Source organism: Ochotona princeps, chromosome 3 (genome assembly GCF_030435755.1).
Source record: "Ochotona princeps isolate mOchPri1 chromosome 3, mOchPri1.hap1, whole genome shotgun sequence".
Taxonomy (NCBI): domain Eukaryota; kingdom Metazoa; phylum Chordata; class Mammalia; order Lagomorpha; family Ochotonidae; genus Ochotona; species Ochotona princeps.
In genome coordinates, this window is record NC_080834.1 from 10715120 (window position 1) to 10734530 (window position 19411).

The 19411-nt window shown below is 45.5% G+C and overlaps 1 protein-coding gene across 1 annotated transcript in view; it reads right to left on the reverse strand.

Annotated features, from left to right (window-relative positions):
* MINDY4B (MINDY family member 4B) overlaps window positions 1-19163 on the reverse strand; it is a 33957-nt gene extending 14794 nt beyond the window's left edge. Inside the window, exons 1-8 of the mRNA XM_036494819.2 lie at window positions 19051-19163; window positions 18796-18823; window positions 17004-17165; window positions 7138-7257; window positions 6599-6690; window positions 5816-5981; window positions 5225-5290; window positions 1082-1152 (exon numbers count right to left, since the gene is read on the reverse strand). Of these exons, the coding sequence (XP_036350712.2) occupies window positions 1082-1152; window positions 5225-5290; window positions 5816-5981; window positions 6599-6690; window positions 7138-7257; window positions 17004-17165; window positions 18796-18823; window positions 19051-19163 (818 nt within the window). The remainder of the gene's footprint in view (window positions 1-1081; window positions 1153-5224; window positions 5291-5815; window positions 5982-6598; window positions 6691-7137; window positions 7258-17003; window positions 17166-18795; window positions 18824-19050) is intronic.
* Window positions 19164-19411: the final 248 nt, after the last annotated feature.

Here is a 19411-nt window from a genome sequence, read left to right on the forward strand (position 1 = left end):
TATTTTTTTTGATAGGTGTTGACTTAAAGTTGCTAAACTAATAATAAAACAGACCATGGATGTGTGATGGTTTGTGAAAGGTTAGTGTCAGGAATGGTGCTTCAGTGTGTGTGAGCTTTCCCTAGTGGGAGCACTCTCATCTCTTTCTCTGCCTGGAAAAGATTTGCTTTTCTGTGAGAATCCAAAAGGTTAACTTCTTCCATGAAGCCTTCTTTGATAGGTCTGCCAGGGATCTGTTTTCTTCTGCAGTTTGCTAAGACTCCTTGTCTTTGTCCCTCATTTAGCATTTCTGACACTACCGATGGCTCGCCCAGTACCTGTACCACACTTCTCATGTTTCCCAGCCTGGAAACCACAGGCAGGTAGGACCATGACTTTCCCCACAGTACCAAACACAGGACTTTACAAAGTATAGAGACAAAATAAATATCTGGAGCACTAGTCCTGTGGTGCAGTAGGTTAAGCCACCACCTGCATTGATGGCATTCCATGTGAGCACCTTTTTATGCCCTGGCTGCTCCACTTCTGGTCTAGCTCTGTACAAATGTATCTGGGAAGTCAGCAGAGGATGACCCAAGTGTTTGGGCTCCTACAACCCATGCCAGAGACACAGACGGAGTTCCTCGCTCCTGTCTTCTGTGTGGTCCATCCTGCCTGATGTTATGATTTGGGGAGTGAACCAGTGGACAGAAGATCTCTTTCTCTGACTATCTCTGTATTTCTCCCATCCAATAGATCTTCAGAAAATAAATATTTTGAGATACATTTTATTGTATCTATAAAAATATTTGAATGAAATTTGTACAGATAAGCTTTAATATGGTCTGCCAGTATTTACCACTGTTAGAAGGCACCCACCACTGATATTTTAAGATTCAGACTTGACTGGTGGCATCCGTGTGCCAACTCACATGGCCAAGTCAACTACAGAGAAGGACATGTCAACTGCGAGCTATCTTCCAGGGAAAAAATCTGCACTCATTTTCAGCCTGAGGATAATAGTGTTTTCAAAGTCAAGGACCTGTCATTCATGTGATCCAAATGTATAGAGAATATCAGTGCAAACACTGATCGCGTTTACCTTTCAAATGTTCTGGAGAAGACAAGGCTGTAGAGAAACAGGATGACGCCATGGCTTCCTTCCCCTTTGAACTGTTTAGGAAGCAGAGGGAAGCATGTTTGCCTGAATGCAGGGCAGCCATACCCATCCCTGGGTATGATCTGCAGGTTTCAGAGCCTTGGAGTTGCTATTCCGAGATGTGTGAGCAATGCGCTCTCTGCTTCCCTAAGTGGTCTTCTGTCTCAAGTGCATGCTCCTTTCTTTATGTCCACTATGGCACTGTCCTGTTGACCTTCAACTTAACCTTTTTTTCCTGCACTATCCTCAAGTGATTCTCTGCAAATCTTAGCTAAATGTAGCCTTTCCTAGCCCAGGTCCTCAGGACTGCCCTTCCTGTCCTTGCTGTACATATCCTTCCTCGGTGCTCGCATTAGGCACAGGGGAAGCAGAGTGGTTGTATAGATTAGCCACCGAGATTTACAGACCCAGGTTCAGTGCCAGTTCTACCAACTCCTATTAGCTTCTTTGAGTTTCAGTCGCCTTCTCTGCAAAGATGAAACCTGCAAGATAATTTTTCTTCTTAGATTGTTGCGAAAGTTAAATGAAATAATTAATGCGGACCTACCTTGGCTCTTGGAGCATGCTTGATCCAAAGCAGAGACAGCATTGGTTCCTCTCTAGGCCCTTACCTATCTCTTTCTTGGGCAGGTTATTGCTTTGCTTGGAATATTTTAAAGGTGTCTGTGATCTCTAGGACCAAATCTAAATTTCTCCATCAATATTTAGGGTCTCTCATTAGCTGCTTTTATCCTGGCTTTATGCTAATGCTCTACCTATAAAGGAAGCATCCACCTTGGCTGGCTTTCCAGGTGCACAGGGTTGTATCTTTAAGGATCTTGCAGCGGGAGGCTTCTGCTAAATGCATGTGTTTGCCTTTTAATGGATTAATTTGTCCAATTTTCTCTCTGTAACCTGGCAGGGAGCAAAACCCCCAAGGCAGGAGAACTAATTCCAGTGTCATAGGAATCAGACAAGAACTCAAATGAGTGTCCTGCAGAAATGTGAGAGAAATGAGCAGAGTGGGGCCTGAGGCAAACTGGAAAGCTGTTGTATATTCATTTTCTATTGCATCTGTAACACAGTACCACAAACATGGTGGCTTAAAACACCACTAATTCATTGTTGGTCTTGTTCCAGGGATTAGATATCCAACATGGGTCTCAGTGACTGCCACCGTATGGCAGCAAGTCTCCACTGCCTCAGGAAGCCCTAGAGAAGGTACTGTTGCCTGTCTTCGCAGATTCTAGAAGTTGACTCCATATTCTGTGACCTTGCCTCCCTCTCATCACTCTGTTTTCTTTGACTCTCTTATCTCCCTCTTTTCCTTATCAAGTCATTTAGGATTAACTGAGCACAGGACAATCTCCCCATCTCAATATCTTTAGCAATCATACCTGTAAAGTCCCTTGTGCCACCTAACTCAAATATTTGCAGGCTTCCTAGATGAAGTTGTTAGACAGCCTATCACAGCTTGTCTAACAGGAGTAACTGCCTCTTCTGTCAGGCTTTTGAAAACACATGAGGATGTAGTTTTCTGGTAGCCAGATTTTCTGAATTTTTGGGAAAAGTTGAAACAAATTTTGGTATATTTTGGGGGGATAAAATTCCTGATTGCTTTTAACATCTACTGATTCAAATTAAAAAAAAAAAAAAGGAATGCTATGCGGGCTAATCTTGAAAATCATGTGTGATAGGTGTGTTCATTTCTTAAGGTTCCCAGCAGACATCATCACAAACTTGGATGCTTAAAATCAACAGGACCAATTCCTTCCCAGTTCTGGAGCACGAGTGTACAACACAGGGAATCATGTCTGGCCGTTCCTCCTAGATGGCCTTTAGGGAAGAACCTTCTTCGCAGCTTCTAAACCAGTCCTTCCTTGGCTTGTAGATGCAGCACTTAATTTCTCCTTGGTTTATCATGTGGTATTCTCCTGTGTATCTGACTCTTATCCCAATTTTCCCTTTATTAGTTACTGGTTTAGGGACCATGCTAGCCCACTATAACCTCACTCCTCCCCCCAATTTTTTTTTAAGAATTTATTTGAAAGGTAGATTTAGTGAGCCACCCCCCAACACACACACTTCATTTCTGGATTTATATATACCCCAAAGGCTTGTATTAGCCAGAGCTGGGCCACACCAAAGTAGGGAACCAGGAACCAGGAGTTCCATCCTAGTGTCCCAGTGGAGGCCGTGGCCCCAAGTATTTGAGGCAATTTCTGCTGCCTTCCCAGGTACATTAGCAGGCAGCTAGATTGGAAGAGGAGTAGCTTTGGGCCTTGAACTAGCTCTCTAATATGGAATGCAGGCACTCCAAGGAGCAGCCTATCCCACTGTGGAAGGATACATCCTGCCCATGACCTCATCTTAACTTGGTTATATGTACAGATATACATTCATAGGTCTTGAGTTAAAAGGTCAGCATAATTTTTGAGAGGACACAATCAGCCCAGCTGCTCGTGTGTTGCTCTTAGACCTCTGGCTAAAGATCTCTGCCCAAATGGATGGGACATAGCTAAATGCATTTTGATGGTGAATGGGTTTTGGTAAATGGATGCAGTGTTGATTACAAGATGCCAACTTTGTCTAGGAAACGGAGCCAACCAGTCCCTAGTGGGGCTTGGGTTGAGTTGACAAGTTGAGTTGTCAAGCCAATTCTGTCAAGCTCTGTTACCTTGTTGCACAGTCCCCTTTAAGCCTTTATTACTTGTTATGGTTCAACTCAGTTTTTGCCTGGGAAACCCATGGATAAGATTATAAACGGTCTTAAATGTAGAAGAAGGCTGAAGTGAGTGATGTGAGAGGATTGCCACTTGCCACTGCTGGCTTTGAAGATGGAAGGGGAGCTGTAGACCAATGAGCATAGTGGGGCCTGTGCAGGATGGACAGGACAGGGAGCAAAATCTCACCAGAGGCTCAAGAAGGAGCAAGCTCCAGATAACACCTTGATTTGAATTTACTAGGACCTGCATTGGCCTTCTGCTCTTGAGAACTGTAAGATAATGAATTTGACTGTCCAGATGATAATCATATTTCATGTCATTTGCTGCTACAGATACACCAAATGAAGAAAACCTGTGTGATAGATTGTAAATAAGAAACATTAAAGCTAGATGCCTGGTTAAGGACTCTTCTGTGGCAGGAGACATTTAATGGGGCTTCACACAGAAGCTAACTGGTCCACCAGGGTCGTGCATGACACCTGTTTTAACATCAGCAGATGAGCAACATTACCTCTCCTTTCCCATGTGACACAGGAAGTTGGATGTGGCCACATTTGGTGGGGGTATCCTTCTGCCTGTCATACGGCTACCAGCTGTCTTGTGAGAAGGAAGGAGGTACGCCCTGGGGGAACCGACAACCCAGGTATTAGCCATTGTGTATGGCTTGAAATTCATTGGTCAAGTGCCCAAGAGCCTTGGAAGGGAATGGGGTGTTGTGCTTCCTCTGCCCCGTGTCCCTGCTGTATGCACGGCGGCTCTGTGGATTCTGGGTTAGCCCGCTGACCGCCCTCTACTTTCACATCTTGGGTTTCTGATTTTCCTGAAAGCCAACTCTCACTTCTGTCTTCACTACAGAAGCTCAGAAAAGAACATTCCACATTTCTACCACTCCTGTCCCTGCTTTGTTTGCTGCTGCTCTCCCTGAGGGTGGGGAAGAGTCATTTTCCCAGAGAGCATTGTGTGGGAGGATCTTACACTTCCATAAAGCAGGGGCACCCTTCTCAGGCCGTAAGTCATTTCCTGCGGATCCAGGGCAACTTGGACGAGGGCCTTACTTTTCTACCATTTTTGTTTCTTACCCATTTAATGAGGCAAGGTCATCTTAACATATCCTCTTCCCACCAAATAAATCCTGGCATATACCCTCTGAGGTTTTGTTTGCTGGGATTGATCAGTCAAGGAGAAAAAGGCATTTGTGTGGGCCTCTGTGTGATCCGGCCTCTCTGTAGGTGAAGAGACAGGCTTTTCCTTCTCTTGTTCTCCCTTTCTTAGCCATCAAAATGACCTGGTTTTCCTAACAAGCATCATTAGAAACACACTTCACAAAAGAAAGGCTCCCTGTAAGATCAGTTTCACATAAAGGAATTATCTCAACACTTACACATTGTAAATGATCACAGATGAATTTCTCAGTGGCTTCCTTCTCTGAGAACTCAAACAGCTGGAGCTATAAATCAGAAATAGAAGATAACAAAAATGAAAAGGAAGATGAAAAGTACATCCAAGACATGTCAACTGACTGTTATTACCTTAGGGGACTTTTTGGTTTCCTGAGAAAATCACATTACTAAAAACTGACATGGCTTCGGCAAGGCCATGTAAAGCAACCACAGTGAAGTGATGTTTTAAATCAACGTGGTATCTTGAGCAGTCAAGCCATAAACAGATTTCCGCAAACAGGTAGAATTTAGCTACTGTTAAAGACAGTGTATATGCAAATGCAGTTTATTATGAGTTCAGGTGTGGAATATTCTTGATGGTGGTAAATTCTGTAACCAGGAATTTTACAGCAGATCTGTGTGTGTTAGCTACCTGGATCACTTACAATCTTTGGTGCTCGTCTCTTTGGAAGAGCCTCGGGCCACATCAGCACCTCCAAGAGAACCCGTGGGGCCCACTTCCATTTCCATGAGAAGTCAAGTGCAAGCTTCATTGGCCCTTTTTCTGGGAGAACACATAGGAAAGCACTCACCCGATCAGTGAAGTCATCTCCTGGGGAGTCAGGAGTCCAAGCAACACAGGCATCCTCAGCAACAAGACAGACAGTGGCTTTCTGAGCTGCACCTGCAGCCCACAGGATGCCAGCCAGGGCTGCAGCCAGAGCTTGCTCCTGCTTCTGCCTACTTAAGTCATGTAAGCTACAACACAGAAGGCAGGGAGAGCAGAAAACACTGGAATGCACAGTCCCCTGGTCACATGCTGGAGCCTCCAATTTTACATCCTCTTCTGAATATTGGGGTATCTGTTGGATTCTTTCAACAACCTACATGGTGGGGATGTCACTGGAGGGCCATGTGACTGCAACTGGAATCCTCACTGAAGGATGTGAATTCTCTCAGTGACCTCGGCCAGCTCCACCTTGGGCAGTCTCCCCTCCCCACTTCCTCCATCTATCCCCCACCCACCACCCTACATCGTCTGGGTCTCACTTCTGTCCTCTAGCCTGCACTTCAGCAGGGATTGATAGCAATAATCTCTGCCAGTAAAACAAGCCTTATTTCATGGGCCTCAGTTAATTCCCATGAGTGGAAGGGTATAAACAGTGAGACGGGTCTATCTCTGGCCACTAGACTCCATGTGTATCTGTGGCCTCTTTCTGTGGTAATGCCAACTTCACTAAGGTACAGGCTGGTGCCGTGCCATTAGACCTCCAGCGCTGTCAGTCACATAAAGCTTTCTTCTTTATAAAGTACCCAGTTTTGTGTATGTTATAGATTAAGACAGTTATTTTAAGTTTTCCCCACAGTCCTCTCACCTGTGAAAGGGACAGTCCATTCCCTTTGCAGGAAACAGCAAGTGTTTGATGATTGATGCCTGCACAGCCATCTGAATGCTCCGGGCACCTCCCTGAAATGGGCAGGCGAAGAAGGAGTGAGCGGGGAAGGCTGGAGCTGGGCTTCCCCACCATGGTGGGAGCATGTGGTACAACATGACCGAAGAGAGTTCTGGGAAGTGGGTGACGTGGTCTGTAATGCCTGGCAACCTTTTTCCTCCTCCTGTCCTCAGGGTCTTAATAAGAGATGGTGTGCATAAGTGTATAGGCCACCCTCCCTGGAGGTGGGTGCTATCACTTGCTGTTGGCTTCACAAGCAGAGGTTAATCCATTGAGCCACAATGCCAGCCCCTAGGACTTTGTGACAGTCCAGTGTCGTCAGAGCAGTCAGTTATCATTGAAAGTTACATTTGAAACTATAAATGTGTAAAAAAAGGTACATTGTCCTACACATTTTTGCTGGGGACAAACTCAGATAAAAAACATGGGTTAGAACTGTTAAGTTGCAAACCAGGTATTACCTTTCCTACTTCCAAAGCAAACGCCACATCAGAAAAAGGATCGCGGAACTTGAAGTGGGCCTTTCTCCAGTCCCAGCTGAAGACATGAGCAGTAGTTCCAAAGATGCTCTCCCGCAGCTTCTGAGAGAGGGGACAGCAGCAAGTCACCAACAAGTCCTTCCTTCTTCCTCGCCACACTGCTCATGATGGGGTCCTCAGGAGGGGGTCTGTCCACTTCTAACTATGGCCCATTGATTCCGGAGTCCCCAGGTTTTTTTGGTTTGTTTTTTTAAATCTCACTATCATTATTTAAAAGGCAGAGTTAGAAAGAGAGTTTCATTTATTTCTTTTCTTTCTCTCTCTCTTTTTCTTTTTGTAAGTGAAGAGCAGGTAGGCCCAGCATGATGGCTCAGTAGCTAAATACTTGCCTTGCACACAGCAAGATCCCATATGGGCACCAGTTCAGGCCCCACCTGCTCTACTTAACATCCTTTCCAGCTCCCTGCTTTTGGGCTGAGAAAGCAGTAAAGAATGCCTAAAGCGTTGAAACCCTGCACCCACGTGGGAGACCCGGATGAAACTCCTGACTCCTGGCTTCAGATCAGCTCAGCGCCAGCCATTGAAGCCACTTGGGGAGTGAATTAGCAGACAGAATATCTTCCTTTCTGTCTCTCCTCTTCTCTGTAAACCTGACTTTCCAATAAGAATGAACAAATCCTTAAAAAGATAAATGAAGAGCAGACTAAGAGCATTCTGGGGCTTTTGAATCAGTGCGGGAGATTTACAGTTTTTTTTTTTAAAAAGATTTATTTATTTTTATTGCAAAGTCAGATATACAGGGGGGAAGAGAGAGAGGAAGATCTTCCATCTGTTGATTCATTCACCAAGTGGCCACAAATGGCTGGAACTTAGCCACTCTGAAGCCAGGAGCCTGGAGCTTCATCCAGGTCTCCTACACAGGTGCAGGATCCCAAGGCTTTGGGCTGTCCTCAACTGCTTTCCCAGGTCACAGGCAGGAAGCTGTATGGGTAGTGTGGCTGCCAGGATTAGAACTGGTACCCATTTGGGATCCTGGTGCATGCAAGGTGAAGACTTTAGCTGCTAGGCTATTGTGCCAGGCTGTGTAGTTTAAAAAAAAATTATTTTTATTGGGAAGACAGATATATAGAGAAAGAGTCAGAGAAAGATCTTCCATGCACTGGTGTACTCCCCAAATGGCCACAATGGCTGGAACTGAGCCAATCTGAATCCAGGAGCCAGGAACTTTTCTGGATCTCCCCAGTTGGGTGCAAGGTCCCCAGGTCTTGGACTATGTTCTGCTGCCTTCTCAGGCCCTAAGTAGGAAGCTGGATTGGAATTGAGAAGCTAGGATATGAACTGGTGGCTATATGAGATGCTGGCAATAGGAGATGGAGAATTAGCCAGTTGAGCCAACATACTGGCCCAAAAGAGAAGATCTTACAGCTGTTAGTTCATTCTGCAGATGGTTGTGATGGGTGGAAATGACAGGTCAAAGCCAGAAGTCGGGAATTCCTTTGAGGTCTTATATGTGTATACAGGGGACCAAGCACATGGCTTTCCCAGGTACTGGAACTGGACTAGAAGTCAGCAGCTGGGGCTTGCACCAGTACTTACCTAGCATGCCAGCACTGCAGGTATGACATAACCCACTATACTACAGGGAGCTCCTCTTCCTCCCAATTCTAAATATAGAATGTGCTAGGCAAAACATTCACCTCCGATGTCCTTCAGATTGTCTCGAAGGCTTAATGTGGCAACCTCATACTTAACTGTTCCCCCCCGATTCTGTCCCAGGTTTTCCCCTTCCATTGCCAGCCACCTGCCTGCGAGTCTGCCATCTTTTGCTTGCTTGAATATCCAGGATTCTGTAACCCCTGCCTCTTACACCTTTCAGGTTTTCTGCTTTGCTCCAGGAGAAAGAAATGGACAGGATGCTGTGTTTCCAGTCCACGTGTTGTGGAATCTTGTCCTAGGACCTTGGCAATATATTTGGAGACTCCATAGCTCATTGGGATTGGAGAGGGTTTTTACCATTTCCCAGAAAAATGGGAATAATTCTTTATAAACACATTTAAAATGGACTCTTTCATGACAATAGACTTGTTCATCATTTAGGATATGCCAGACTCTTTGTGATATAGGAGATAAAACATCAAATAACCCACAAGTGTGTGCAAGATAGACTATGGCAAGTTCCGCAAGAGAAGGACCAAGTTCTAGGAGAAAACCGAGGCAGGAGAGAGAATTTCCTGATTGAAGTAGTCAGGAGGACTTCCTGGAAGAGGCAGCATTTGAACCAGGCAGGTAATTGGTAGCTACTATTTGCAGAGCTTGCCTAAGCACCAGTCGGGGTCTAAGAACTTAACATTCATCCCAGCAAGTTAATTCTATGAAGGAAGTTCTGCTAGTATGCAGAGAAGGCAACGAAAGCATGGAGAGGTTAAGGTGTTCACTTTGTGAGGCTTAGGTAGTAGAGAAATGGCTGGCATTTGCCGCCAGCCTCAAGAAGTCTCCCTCCACTGCAATCCTTGGCATTTCTATCTATTCTGGTGCCAACCATGACTGAATTTGTATTTTAAAAAATCTTTTTAAATTTATTTATCATTATTGGAAAGTCAGATATACAGAGAGGAGGAGAGACAGAGAGGAAGATCTTCCGTCCGATGGTTTACTCCCCAAATGGCTGCAACAGCTGGAGCTGAGCCAATCTGAAGCCAGGAGCCAGGAACTTCTTCTAGGTTTCCCATGTGGGTGTAGGGTCCAAGGGTTTGGGCTGTCCTCAACTGCTTTCCCAGGCTACAAGTAGGGAGCTGGAAAGGAAGCAGGGCTGCTGGGATTAGAACTAGCACCCATATGGGATCCCAACATGTGAGGCAAGGACTTTAGCCACTAGGCTACTGTGCTGGAACCTGAACTGGTATTTTTCATTTGCTTGGGTTGCTTTGTACAATAGAGAAAGCAATGATTTTAGATCATGTCCTTAAGAGAATGAGAATCACTTGGCACACAGGTTGTAAAATGCATCTGTAATGAGAACAAGACATTGTCATGAGTTACAGCTAGAAACTTTACTGGGAAAAGTCTCAGTGAGCCCTGTAGGCTTTATGATGAAAAAAGGAGGGGGTCAGTGTGACGGAGTGGTAGGCAGGTGCTGCCCTTGAACAAGTCTTTCAAATGCACCACAGGATAGTTTTTTTCACTGAGTAACTCCCTGGTATTAAGGAGCTACATCATGCCATGCCCAAGCACACTCATATTCCAGCAGGGGTGCACAATCCACTCCGGGACAGATGGTTACAGCCCATTGCCCATGGCAACAGGGATGCCAGACAGAAAAAAAGATCGACAGATATACAGAGCAAGGCTCACGGTGACCTGTGGTGGTGAACTGTTCGGTGTGACTGGAACAGGGTGTGTGTTTTTGGAGGCTAAATGTCACAAAGTAGAGTGGAAACTGACACAGGGGTGGACCTTGGCCTTGGTCCTGAAGGGCTTTAAATATTGGATTCAGGCATTTGGAGCCAGCTGGAGACTGAACAAACGGAACATGATGCTGTGCTAGTTTACAGCTGTGGTACCTTTCCCAGCAGTGCACAGAGCAGGTCCTAATGCTTTCTAAAAAGGAAAGAAGCAGGAGAAGCGTGCATCTGGGAGGCTGTTCCCCAGCGGCGTCCCGGGGCTGATTCTAAGGCTAGAGTTTGTTTTCTGGTCATCTCTGCCCTTAAAAGGAAAGGTTGTCTGTACACAGAAATAGTGACAGGTGCATTTCAGGGTGAGCGAGTGCACAGTAATGCGCTTGAAGAGAAACTATGTGTCCTGGGTCTCAGGACTACCTAGCCAGGAGAGGCTGCACTGAAAGAACACTGGCTCGGTGTGTGCTCAGCAAGAGAGGGTCGCTAGCCCAGGATGTCTCCAGGAGAGGCCTTGCAGAAGAAAGGAGAGTCTGGTTGCCCAGAAATCGAGACTGCCCTGAGCAGAGGAAAGCGTGGCTCTTCCCAACTCAGGAGTTAGGAAGCTCCAGCTCTGTTCCTGACTGGCCACATGGACAAATGCTGAACCTCTTGCAGGCTTTGCTTATCCAGAAATGGGTATCGCCCCTGCTCCCTCCACACCCTGGCTTGTACTAGGCTTTGGGAGACTCGAGTGCTGAGCAAACGCAGAGTGTTACCACCTTTCCACAAACATAGCCATTCTGCCAGGGCACATCCTGTGCTGAGGACAAGGAAGGCCCGACACAGGTGGAGAAAGACCAGAGACTGGCAGAAGAAGGGAGGGAAAGTCAAGCTTAAAAACGTGAAAGAGTAAGGCAGTGGAGATGAAGGATGCTTAGAATTTACATTTGAGTGAAAAGAAAAATTCTGCCAGCCAAACCAAACTCCTGTTCCCGTTGGGAGTCACCTCTTCAAAGATGAGGAGCCCCCACAGCCCCCACAGCCCCAACCCGGGGCAGGCCTGGGGACTGGGGGACCCATCAGCCAGGCTCACAAGCCAGTGTGAGTCATGTTACCTGTGAAGGTATTGATTACAGATGAAACAAAACTCACATGGAAGGCAACCTGACACATTTTTCGCGATGTGTGTGTGTTATTGAACAGCCAATAATACATCTTGGCATTGGACACCAAAGTTTAAAGGTTCCAGTGATTGGCGGAAATGATTATTTTAACACAGCTAAGCACGGTTCTGTTTTTCTCATTTTACACAAGTTATTCTTCAGTATTTGCTGGGAACTCCTTTTCCTGGGCACTGACTTCTATCGGATTAGTATAGTGATGCTAAGCACAGTTTGCACAGGTCACACGTACACTGTTCACACACATACACAGGTCTCACAAATACAGGACACACTCATGCATAGGTCACATGCACACTCAAAGACAGAGACCCTGTGTCATTCTTCTCATTAAACAGGCTCACTTTCCTTACCTGACTGCTTCATCCCTGGACTGAGGAATTCTCTGTCCCCATCCAGTCTTGTCCCTCCCACAAACCCTTACATGAGACAGAATAATTCTCTTTGAAGCTTCTTTCCTAAATGCCTTCTTGCCTTACAAACAAGTGGACCTTTGTGGAACTGGCGCTTATATCATCAGTGCATCCTAAGAAGGCATTTATACCCTAGACCACTAATGAAGTGGCAGACTGTTGGCTTTCCCAAGTTCACAACTGATTCCTCAGCATCTGGTGTGGTACCTGGTACATGGAGGCACTCAGGGAGTATTTGTGGAACAGAAGAAGAATTAATTCAGTCCTTGCATCTTCCAGTTAAAGGAACCATGGCCCTGGGCAGTTCAATGGCACAACCAAGCTCACACATGTAGTAGAGGACAGTGGCAGGACACAGTGCAGGCTTTCCAACTTGTGCCAGCCAGGGTCTCCATAGGAAACAGATGGCACCGTCAGGTCTCACAGACTGCGTACAGAGATGTAGGTCCCAGCAGTGTCCTGGGGTGAGCGGCAGTGGGGAACCATGAGGATGCCTAGACCTGAAGGGGTGAGGAGGGCGAGTGGTGACCTGACCTGGGACAGAGTGGACGCTGCTGCAAGCAGGGGGACTCAGCCTTCTCTAGGGGACCTCACAGTCTTCCTTCACTGTCCTCTGGTTTCCTATAGGGGTTTCCCATTGGTTAAAGTGATTCAGAAGCCAACGTAGGGGCAGATTGTAGATGGACACCCTGTAGGTTAGTGGCCTGGCAGACAGCATGGTGGAGCAGAGTGAGAGGGAATCAAGATGGGCCCATGGGGGCTGGGGCTCGGGGCATGTTAAGCCTCTGCCTGCAGTATCAGCATCCCACATGGGCACCAGTTTGAGTCCCACTTGTTCCATTTCTAATCTGGCTCTGTGCTAATGTGCTGTGGAAGACAATGGAAGACAGTTCAAGTCCTTGGGTCCCTAGGGGACCTACAGGAAGCTCCAAGCTCCTGACTTTATCCTGGTTTAGCCAGGATTCTTGTGACACTTTGGGGAGTGAATCAGATGGAAGATGGAAGATCTCTCTCTGCCTCTCCTTTTCACTCCATGTAATTCTACCTTTCAAATCAGTAGAATAAATATTTATTTATTTATTTATTTATTTATTTATTTATTTATTTATTTATTATTATTGGAAAGCCGGATATACAGAGAGGAGGAGAGACAGAGAGAAAAATCTTCCATCTGATGTTTCACTCCCCAAGTGAGCCGCAACAGGCCGGTGCTGCGCCAATCTGATGCCGGGACCAGGAACCTCTTCTGGGTCTCCCACGAGGGTGCAGGGTCCCAAAGCTTTGGGCCATCCTCAACTGCTTTCCCAGGCCACAAGCAGGGAGCGGGATGGGAAATGGAGCTGCCGGGATTAGAACCGGTGCCCATATGGGATCCCGGGGCTTTCAAGGTGAGGACTTTAGTCACTAGGCCATGCCGCCGGGCCCTATTTATGTTTTTTTTTAAAAAAGGTCCACATGGATGGAACTCACTGTCCCAACCTGATATGCCTCTGTCACTCTGTCAGGAAGCAGTGAATTCATTGATGAATCTACTCCTTAGAGGCCCAGGCTGTACCTCCCACTCCCTCAGAGCCTCCCCTGCCTATTATTTCACCATTTGAGTTTCCCCTATTTGGTCTCTCTACAGTATTTGAGTCCCTCAGAACTGCAATTGTATGATCTTGCTGCTGGGTGGTATGGCAGCTGCACCAGGAGTCTGTCTACTGGCTTGCTGATAAAAGAAGCTACAGGTATGTGTTCCAGGCCAAGGGCTGGAGCAAGGCCTGGGAGCAGAATGGCCACTGGAGGAGAATGGAGGAAGGGCTCAGAGGTGTCACTGGCCTTCCCTACCAGTCTGTCCTGGGTCAGGGTCAGCCAGTGTGCTTTCCATCATACACTGCAAATGAGCTAGAGCAGGGGAAGGAAGAAAGATGGAGCAGTGTGAAGAGAACAGGAACAGAGGAGGGACAGGGGAAGAGAGGCAAGTGAGGGCACACAGGCACTGTGCCCCATCTGTTTCCCACGAAGAGCCGGGGCTCCATCAGGTGACAGCACATGCCCAACACTGCCAGAGCAGGGCAAGAGCCGCAGAAACACAGCAGCGTTGGGACTCATGGGCTCACATGACTTGCCAGGATGCTGCACTGCTGAAGCGCAGATTAGAACTGGTCAAACGTGCAGACCGCCTCCCCAGTGCAAAAGGATTCAGAATCACAAGCCTCCTCATTTGGAAATCCCAGGGTGTGTTTAATTAATGCCTCTGCTATTTAAGGGACACACTCATCTGGCCTACATCATGGGAATAAGTCCAAAAATCTTTTTTTTTTAAAGAAAAATCAATGATCTCCACTTCTGGGACTTACTTCACACTCCACCAGCTCAGGCAGCAGTGGTCTGAATCCTTTGTCTCTGGCCTTTTCCTAAGGGAGAGAATTGCCTTGGAAGAGTCCCTGGGGGATCTTCCAGCTGCAGAGAACTGGGGACATCCAGACAGTCCTGCCCCCCCAAGAGAGGGAAGCTAGAGGAATTTGGAACCATCTGGGAATTGTGTCTCTGTTTTCAAAATGTGCACATCTAAACAAATAGTACACTTGCAGGGTTCAGAATTCAGGGAGTGCCAAAGATTTGCTGTGCAAGGAAGCTCTCCCATCTATGTTTCTTCTGTACCCACATCCCACTGTTGATCTTGCAAAGCTTCCTGGAATCTATTTCTCTATTTACAGATAAACACCAATAGAAATATATAGCTTCTTTCTTTTTCACATAAAAGCTAGCCTATCTTTCAAGTTTATGCACATTTAAAACATTAAGAATGTTATGTTATTAGGTAAGGGGAGAGAGAAATTCCATCTGCTAGTTCATACCCCAATGCCTACAGCAGCTAGGGATCAGCCAGGGTCACAGCCAAGAGCTTGGAACTCAAGCAAGGTTTCCTACACGGGGTTAAGAGACCCTGCTATTGAGCCGTCACCACTGCCTCCTAGCATCTTCGGTAGCAAGAAACGAGTCAGGAGCCAAGACTGAAAACTGGTGAATCTGAAATGAACTGTGAATGTTTCAACTGGCCGCTTAAGCTCTAGGTCACAGCCCTGTCTCAGATACGCATAACCTTTAAGGTGATATTCTCCATGGAAATTCATAACAGATGCCAACAGAACTTTTACTAAAGATTTTCTCCTAGAAATATTATATTGTCAAGTAAAATGCAGACACAGTGTCAATATCCCTCATCTAATACGCTTGGCACCACAAATAGTTCAGATTTTGATTTTTTCAAATTTTGCAACTCTTGGATTTGCATTTGAGATAATCTTGGGAATGAGATGTAAGTCTAAATTCAAAATTTATTTGTTTCATACAAATGCATTTCCAAAAGTTCATTAAAAATGGAGCTAAAAGACATTGCAACACCAAAAATTCTAAAGTACACGCATAGTTTATTACACAGATTTTCCATGACCTTTGGAAAGTTTTGACTGTTGCATCAAGTCAGCTATAGAATTTTCTACTGTAGGGCCCGGTGGCGTAGCCTAGCAGCTAAAATCCTCGCCTTGAACGCGCCGGGATCCCATATGGGCACCAGTTCTAATCCCGGCAGCTCTACTTCCCATCCAGCTCCCTACTTGTGGCCTGGGAAAGCAGTTGAGGATGGCCCAATGCTTTGGGACCCTGCACCGGCATGGGAGACCCAGAAGAGGTTCCAGGTTCCCGGCTTCGGATCAGTGCAGCACCGGCCCGTTGCGGCTCACTTGGGGGGTGAACCATCGGACGAAAGATCTTCCTCCTCTCTGTATATCTGACTTTGTAATAAAATAATTAAATCTTTTTTTAAAAAAAGAATTTTCTACTGTAGCACCATGTCAGCACTCACAAAGATTTGGAATTCAGAGCATTTTGGGTTACAGATCTTAGGATAAGGGGTGCTCAACATGCAGTTTTTCTTACTTTTGCCTGTAGCCTGGGGCTCTGACAGCATTGCATAAAGCCAACCTTGTGAAGTCATGAAGACAGGTAACAGGTCATCTTCTCACTAAATACAGGGTCCCATGAGAGTTCTGCTGACCCGCTGTCTCCCTGTGGTCCCCAAATGGAAGGAAGATGGATTAACGTGGACAGACCTGATGATGAGAGGTGTCCCAGTACTCTTGAGATGCATATTTGGCCAAGGAGGATGCTGCTCTCTGCAGCCGGTGAGGGGATGCCGGATAAGGCGGAGGGCAGGGCTGGGGTAGGCTCAACACCTGGCTGGGTCCTGTCTGAGGGCTTCAGGAAGGGCTGTATTGAGGGATAGAAGTACTTCAGCTAGGATCACCCAGTCTTTATGTTCAAAAAGCAGAGGGAGACTTACTGGCTTCCCCAGGAGGAACTTTGGTCCTGGTACCTTGTATGCAACCTGTGCAACTGGCTGTAGAACAAATGTAGCAAGTCTTGGCTGGAATGACGACACCGCTGTGGGGTTTCTATGAACCTGCCCAGGTGGATGGCAGCATGTCTTCCAAGTCTTGTTTTAGGGCTCTGAGTACAAGCCTCAGCCCGAGGGTCTAGAATGTAGTGTGGTTTTATGAAATTGCAGCACTCTGTGGTCTGCTACCTCAGGGGGGTCTGTGATGTCCTGATGCAGCAGAGAGTTAATTATTCAGAGGTATCGCCCTCACGCTGAACTGTCAAAACTGAAGAAGCAGTCAAGAGCACCTCTCAGAGTTCAGGAGGAAAAAAGGCTACCATTACCAGCGTCCTTGAACAATGCCATAAATAAGTGATTGTCATTATATTCTGTTACAAAGAGCCACCAGCTGTAGTCTTATCCTCAATCATACGCTCACATGACACAGATGCAATGCCCAGCCTGTGTTTGCAAAGATTGTGTTTCACCTCATGTCTAATTGACAAGCTGTACTTACTGTGGCCATCGCTAGGGAGATGAGAGAGCCGCCCAGTTTTGAAGAGATGATAGAGGGCTTGGGAACAGAACAAAGGCTGCTGGATGGCAAATGTCCCTGTCCCTTGCGCTGCAGTAGGCCTGCCCCAACTTCATCAACAGCTCCAGGGTCGCCTCCGCATTTCTGTAGAAAATGCCACCCCCCCAAACAAAAGACAGCTGCAGATGACCGTGTTTTAAAATTTCTTTTACTGATTCTCTCTCTCTGAGATACCAACCTTCAGAAAATGTTGCCTCACTTTTAAAGATGTCTGGAAATCATGATAAACAGCAATATAAAAAGCAGAAAAATGTGTCTGTGTCAGAGGGGTTCCTCACAAGTTTTCCATGCCTTGAAGAGGTGAAATGTAACTATGGAAACGTAATTAAAGCTATCAAGACCTTGACTTGAAATTATGTGTCGAGAAGGATGTAAATGTCACTGTCTCTTGTTTTGAGAAGATAACGTTTTATAAACATTGAACATTTCTTTCAGGTCTAGGTAAGGTATTTCTTGCTGTGTTGTTAAGTAGTCAGTCAATGAATCAGCTACTTCTTTTTAATTCTTTCAGATTTTCATCACGCAGTAAATGAATACAGTACTATTCTTATTTTTTTAATCAACTCCCACTTAATTCTTTTTTTTTTTTACTTTTTTGACTGATTCTTACAGCATTTCAGTGTACTTTAGCATCAAGTCATTGTCTTACTTCCCTACCTTCTACACCAATGTCATAAAATAAGGCTGCCCTATAGGCAGCTGGAACCTGAAGGAGACTGCTGTCTTGCTTTCGCTGTATTTCTGCAGGCAAAGATGCTTTCTTATCGCAGAAACACAGCGTTCAAGTCGCAGAACTGATGGGATAAGATGCATTTTGTAAATCAAATGGAAAATCTTTGCATCTGTGCCAATGGCTTTCCTGTACCTTGTGTAAAACGTAACTTGACATTTATTTATTTTTCCTCCCACCGGCTGCTTTATCTTTTGAATGTTCTCTTGCTCCAAATGCCAGCTGTGTTCAGTCAGTGTTTTCAGGACTCAAATGGGAGCATGTATCTCTCCAATTCTAATTTAGACTATGGTGAAGAGAATTTCTAGCACAAATAAAAATTTTGATCATAGGTTACTTATGGCAAGATGCTTTAGTATTACAGCTAAAATATTAACCAACTGCTTGATCATTTATATCATAAAAATGACCTTCCTACTTTGTACTGTCTTCACTCAGGGATTGGAATAATGCCTGAAACACAGCGTCCACAAACTTATAACCTTTTCAAATTACATGAGGTACAAATATATTTCATTTAATAATGTATAACAGCTTCAAGAGCACTCTTGTAAAGACCTGAATTCGGTTATCTTTCCCTTATTTGAAAATAGGTGAAAAGAAATGTTTTTTCAGAAGCTAGATAGAGATGATAACTGTGTTCAAAATGACTTTTCTTTGAGGACACTGCAACACTTGGTTGTCAGAATCTAGTGGTATTTGGCAAGCGTGGGAAACTCAAAATCTAATATTACTCGTTTCTAAAACAATAACCAGATGGTATTCTTAATGACGAAGGTAGTTCTTAAAAGTGGGAAGAGAAATTTGTGAAAAAGGAAAGCACAAGAACAACTCAACAGGTTTCCTAGTTTCATGTTTTCACGCATTAAATGCCACTGCCTGAGTGATGTTATGTGAGTAGAATAAATTCAGATTATGTTGTTAATGTGATTGTTTGAAGAAACAACTAGAGGAAAACACCTTGACTTTGAGAAAAGTAATTACCTGGGAAGTTGTGTTATTGGTTCCCAACCTATAAATGAAAGAGAGAACATCAAATAAATGACCCAATGTCTTCCAGCCTCACATCCACAAACCTCCTGGAATCCCAGCATGGCTGGGGAAGGCTCTGGCTACAGATAGTTGGCGTCTGAAGCAGTCACAGTGAATCTAGATCGGAAATTTCCCATTTGCAAGCATCAAAGCTGATTTCTTACACACTTGGCAGCACTCTGTTTCTGGAGAAATGAGAACTCTTACCTGTGATAACTAAAGATGTCTCTCCATTTGTCAAGAAATAAAAGTTTCGTGGTTATTTCCTCTAAACCCAGCTCTTGGGAGCTTGGTTCTTGGTCTGAGAACTCCGTGTCCATTTGGATAAAGTGAGAAATTGAAAGAAGGATGTTGTTATGATGGGAGAGAAGTGCAGCTATGGCGAAGTAAGGTGGCTGGCACAGGTGGCCCGGTGAGTTGGGCTGCCTTCCCTGGTGACCCGCCAGGGGAGCATGCCCCACAGTTGCCATCCTCCATGATTGTAAGGCACTGCTATCAGATCACAATGAAACTTTCATTAGAGGTGGAGCCCTTTGTGTTTTTCTGTTCCTTGTATAGGTGCCATGAA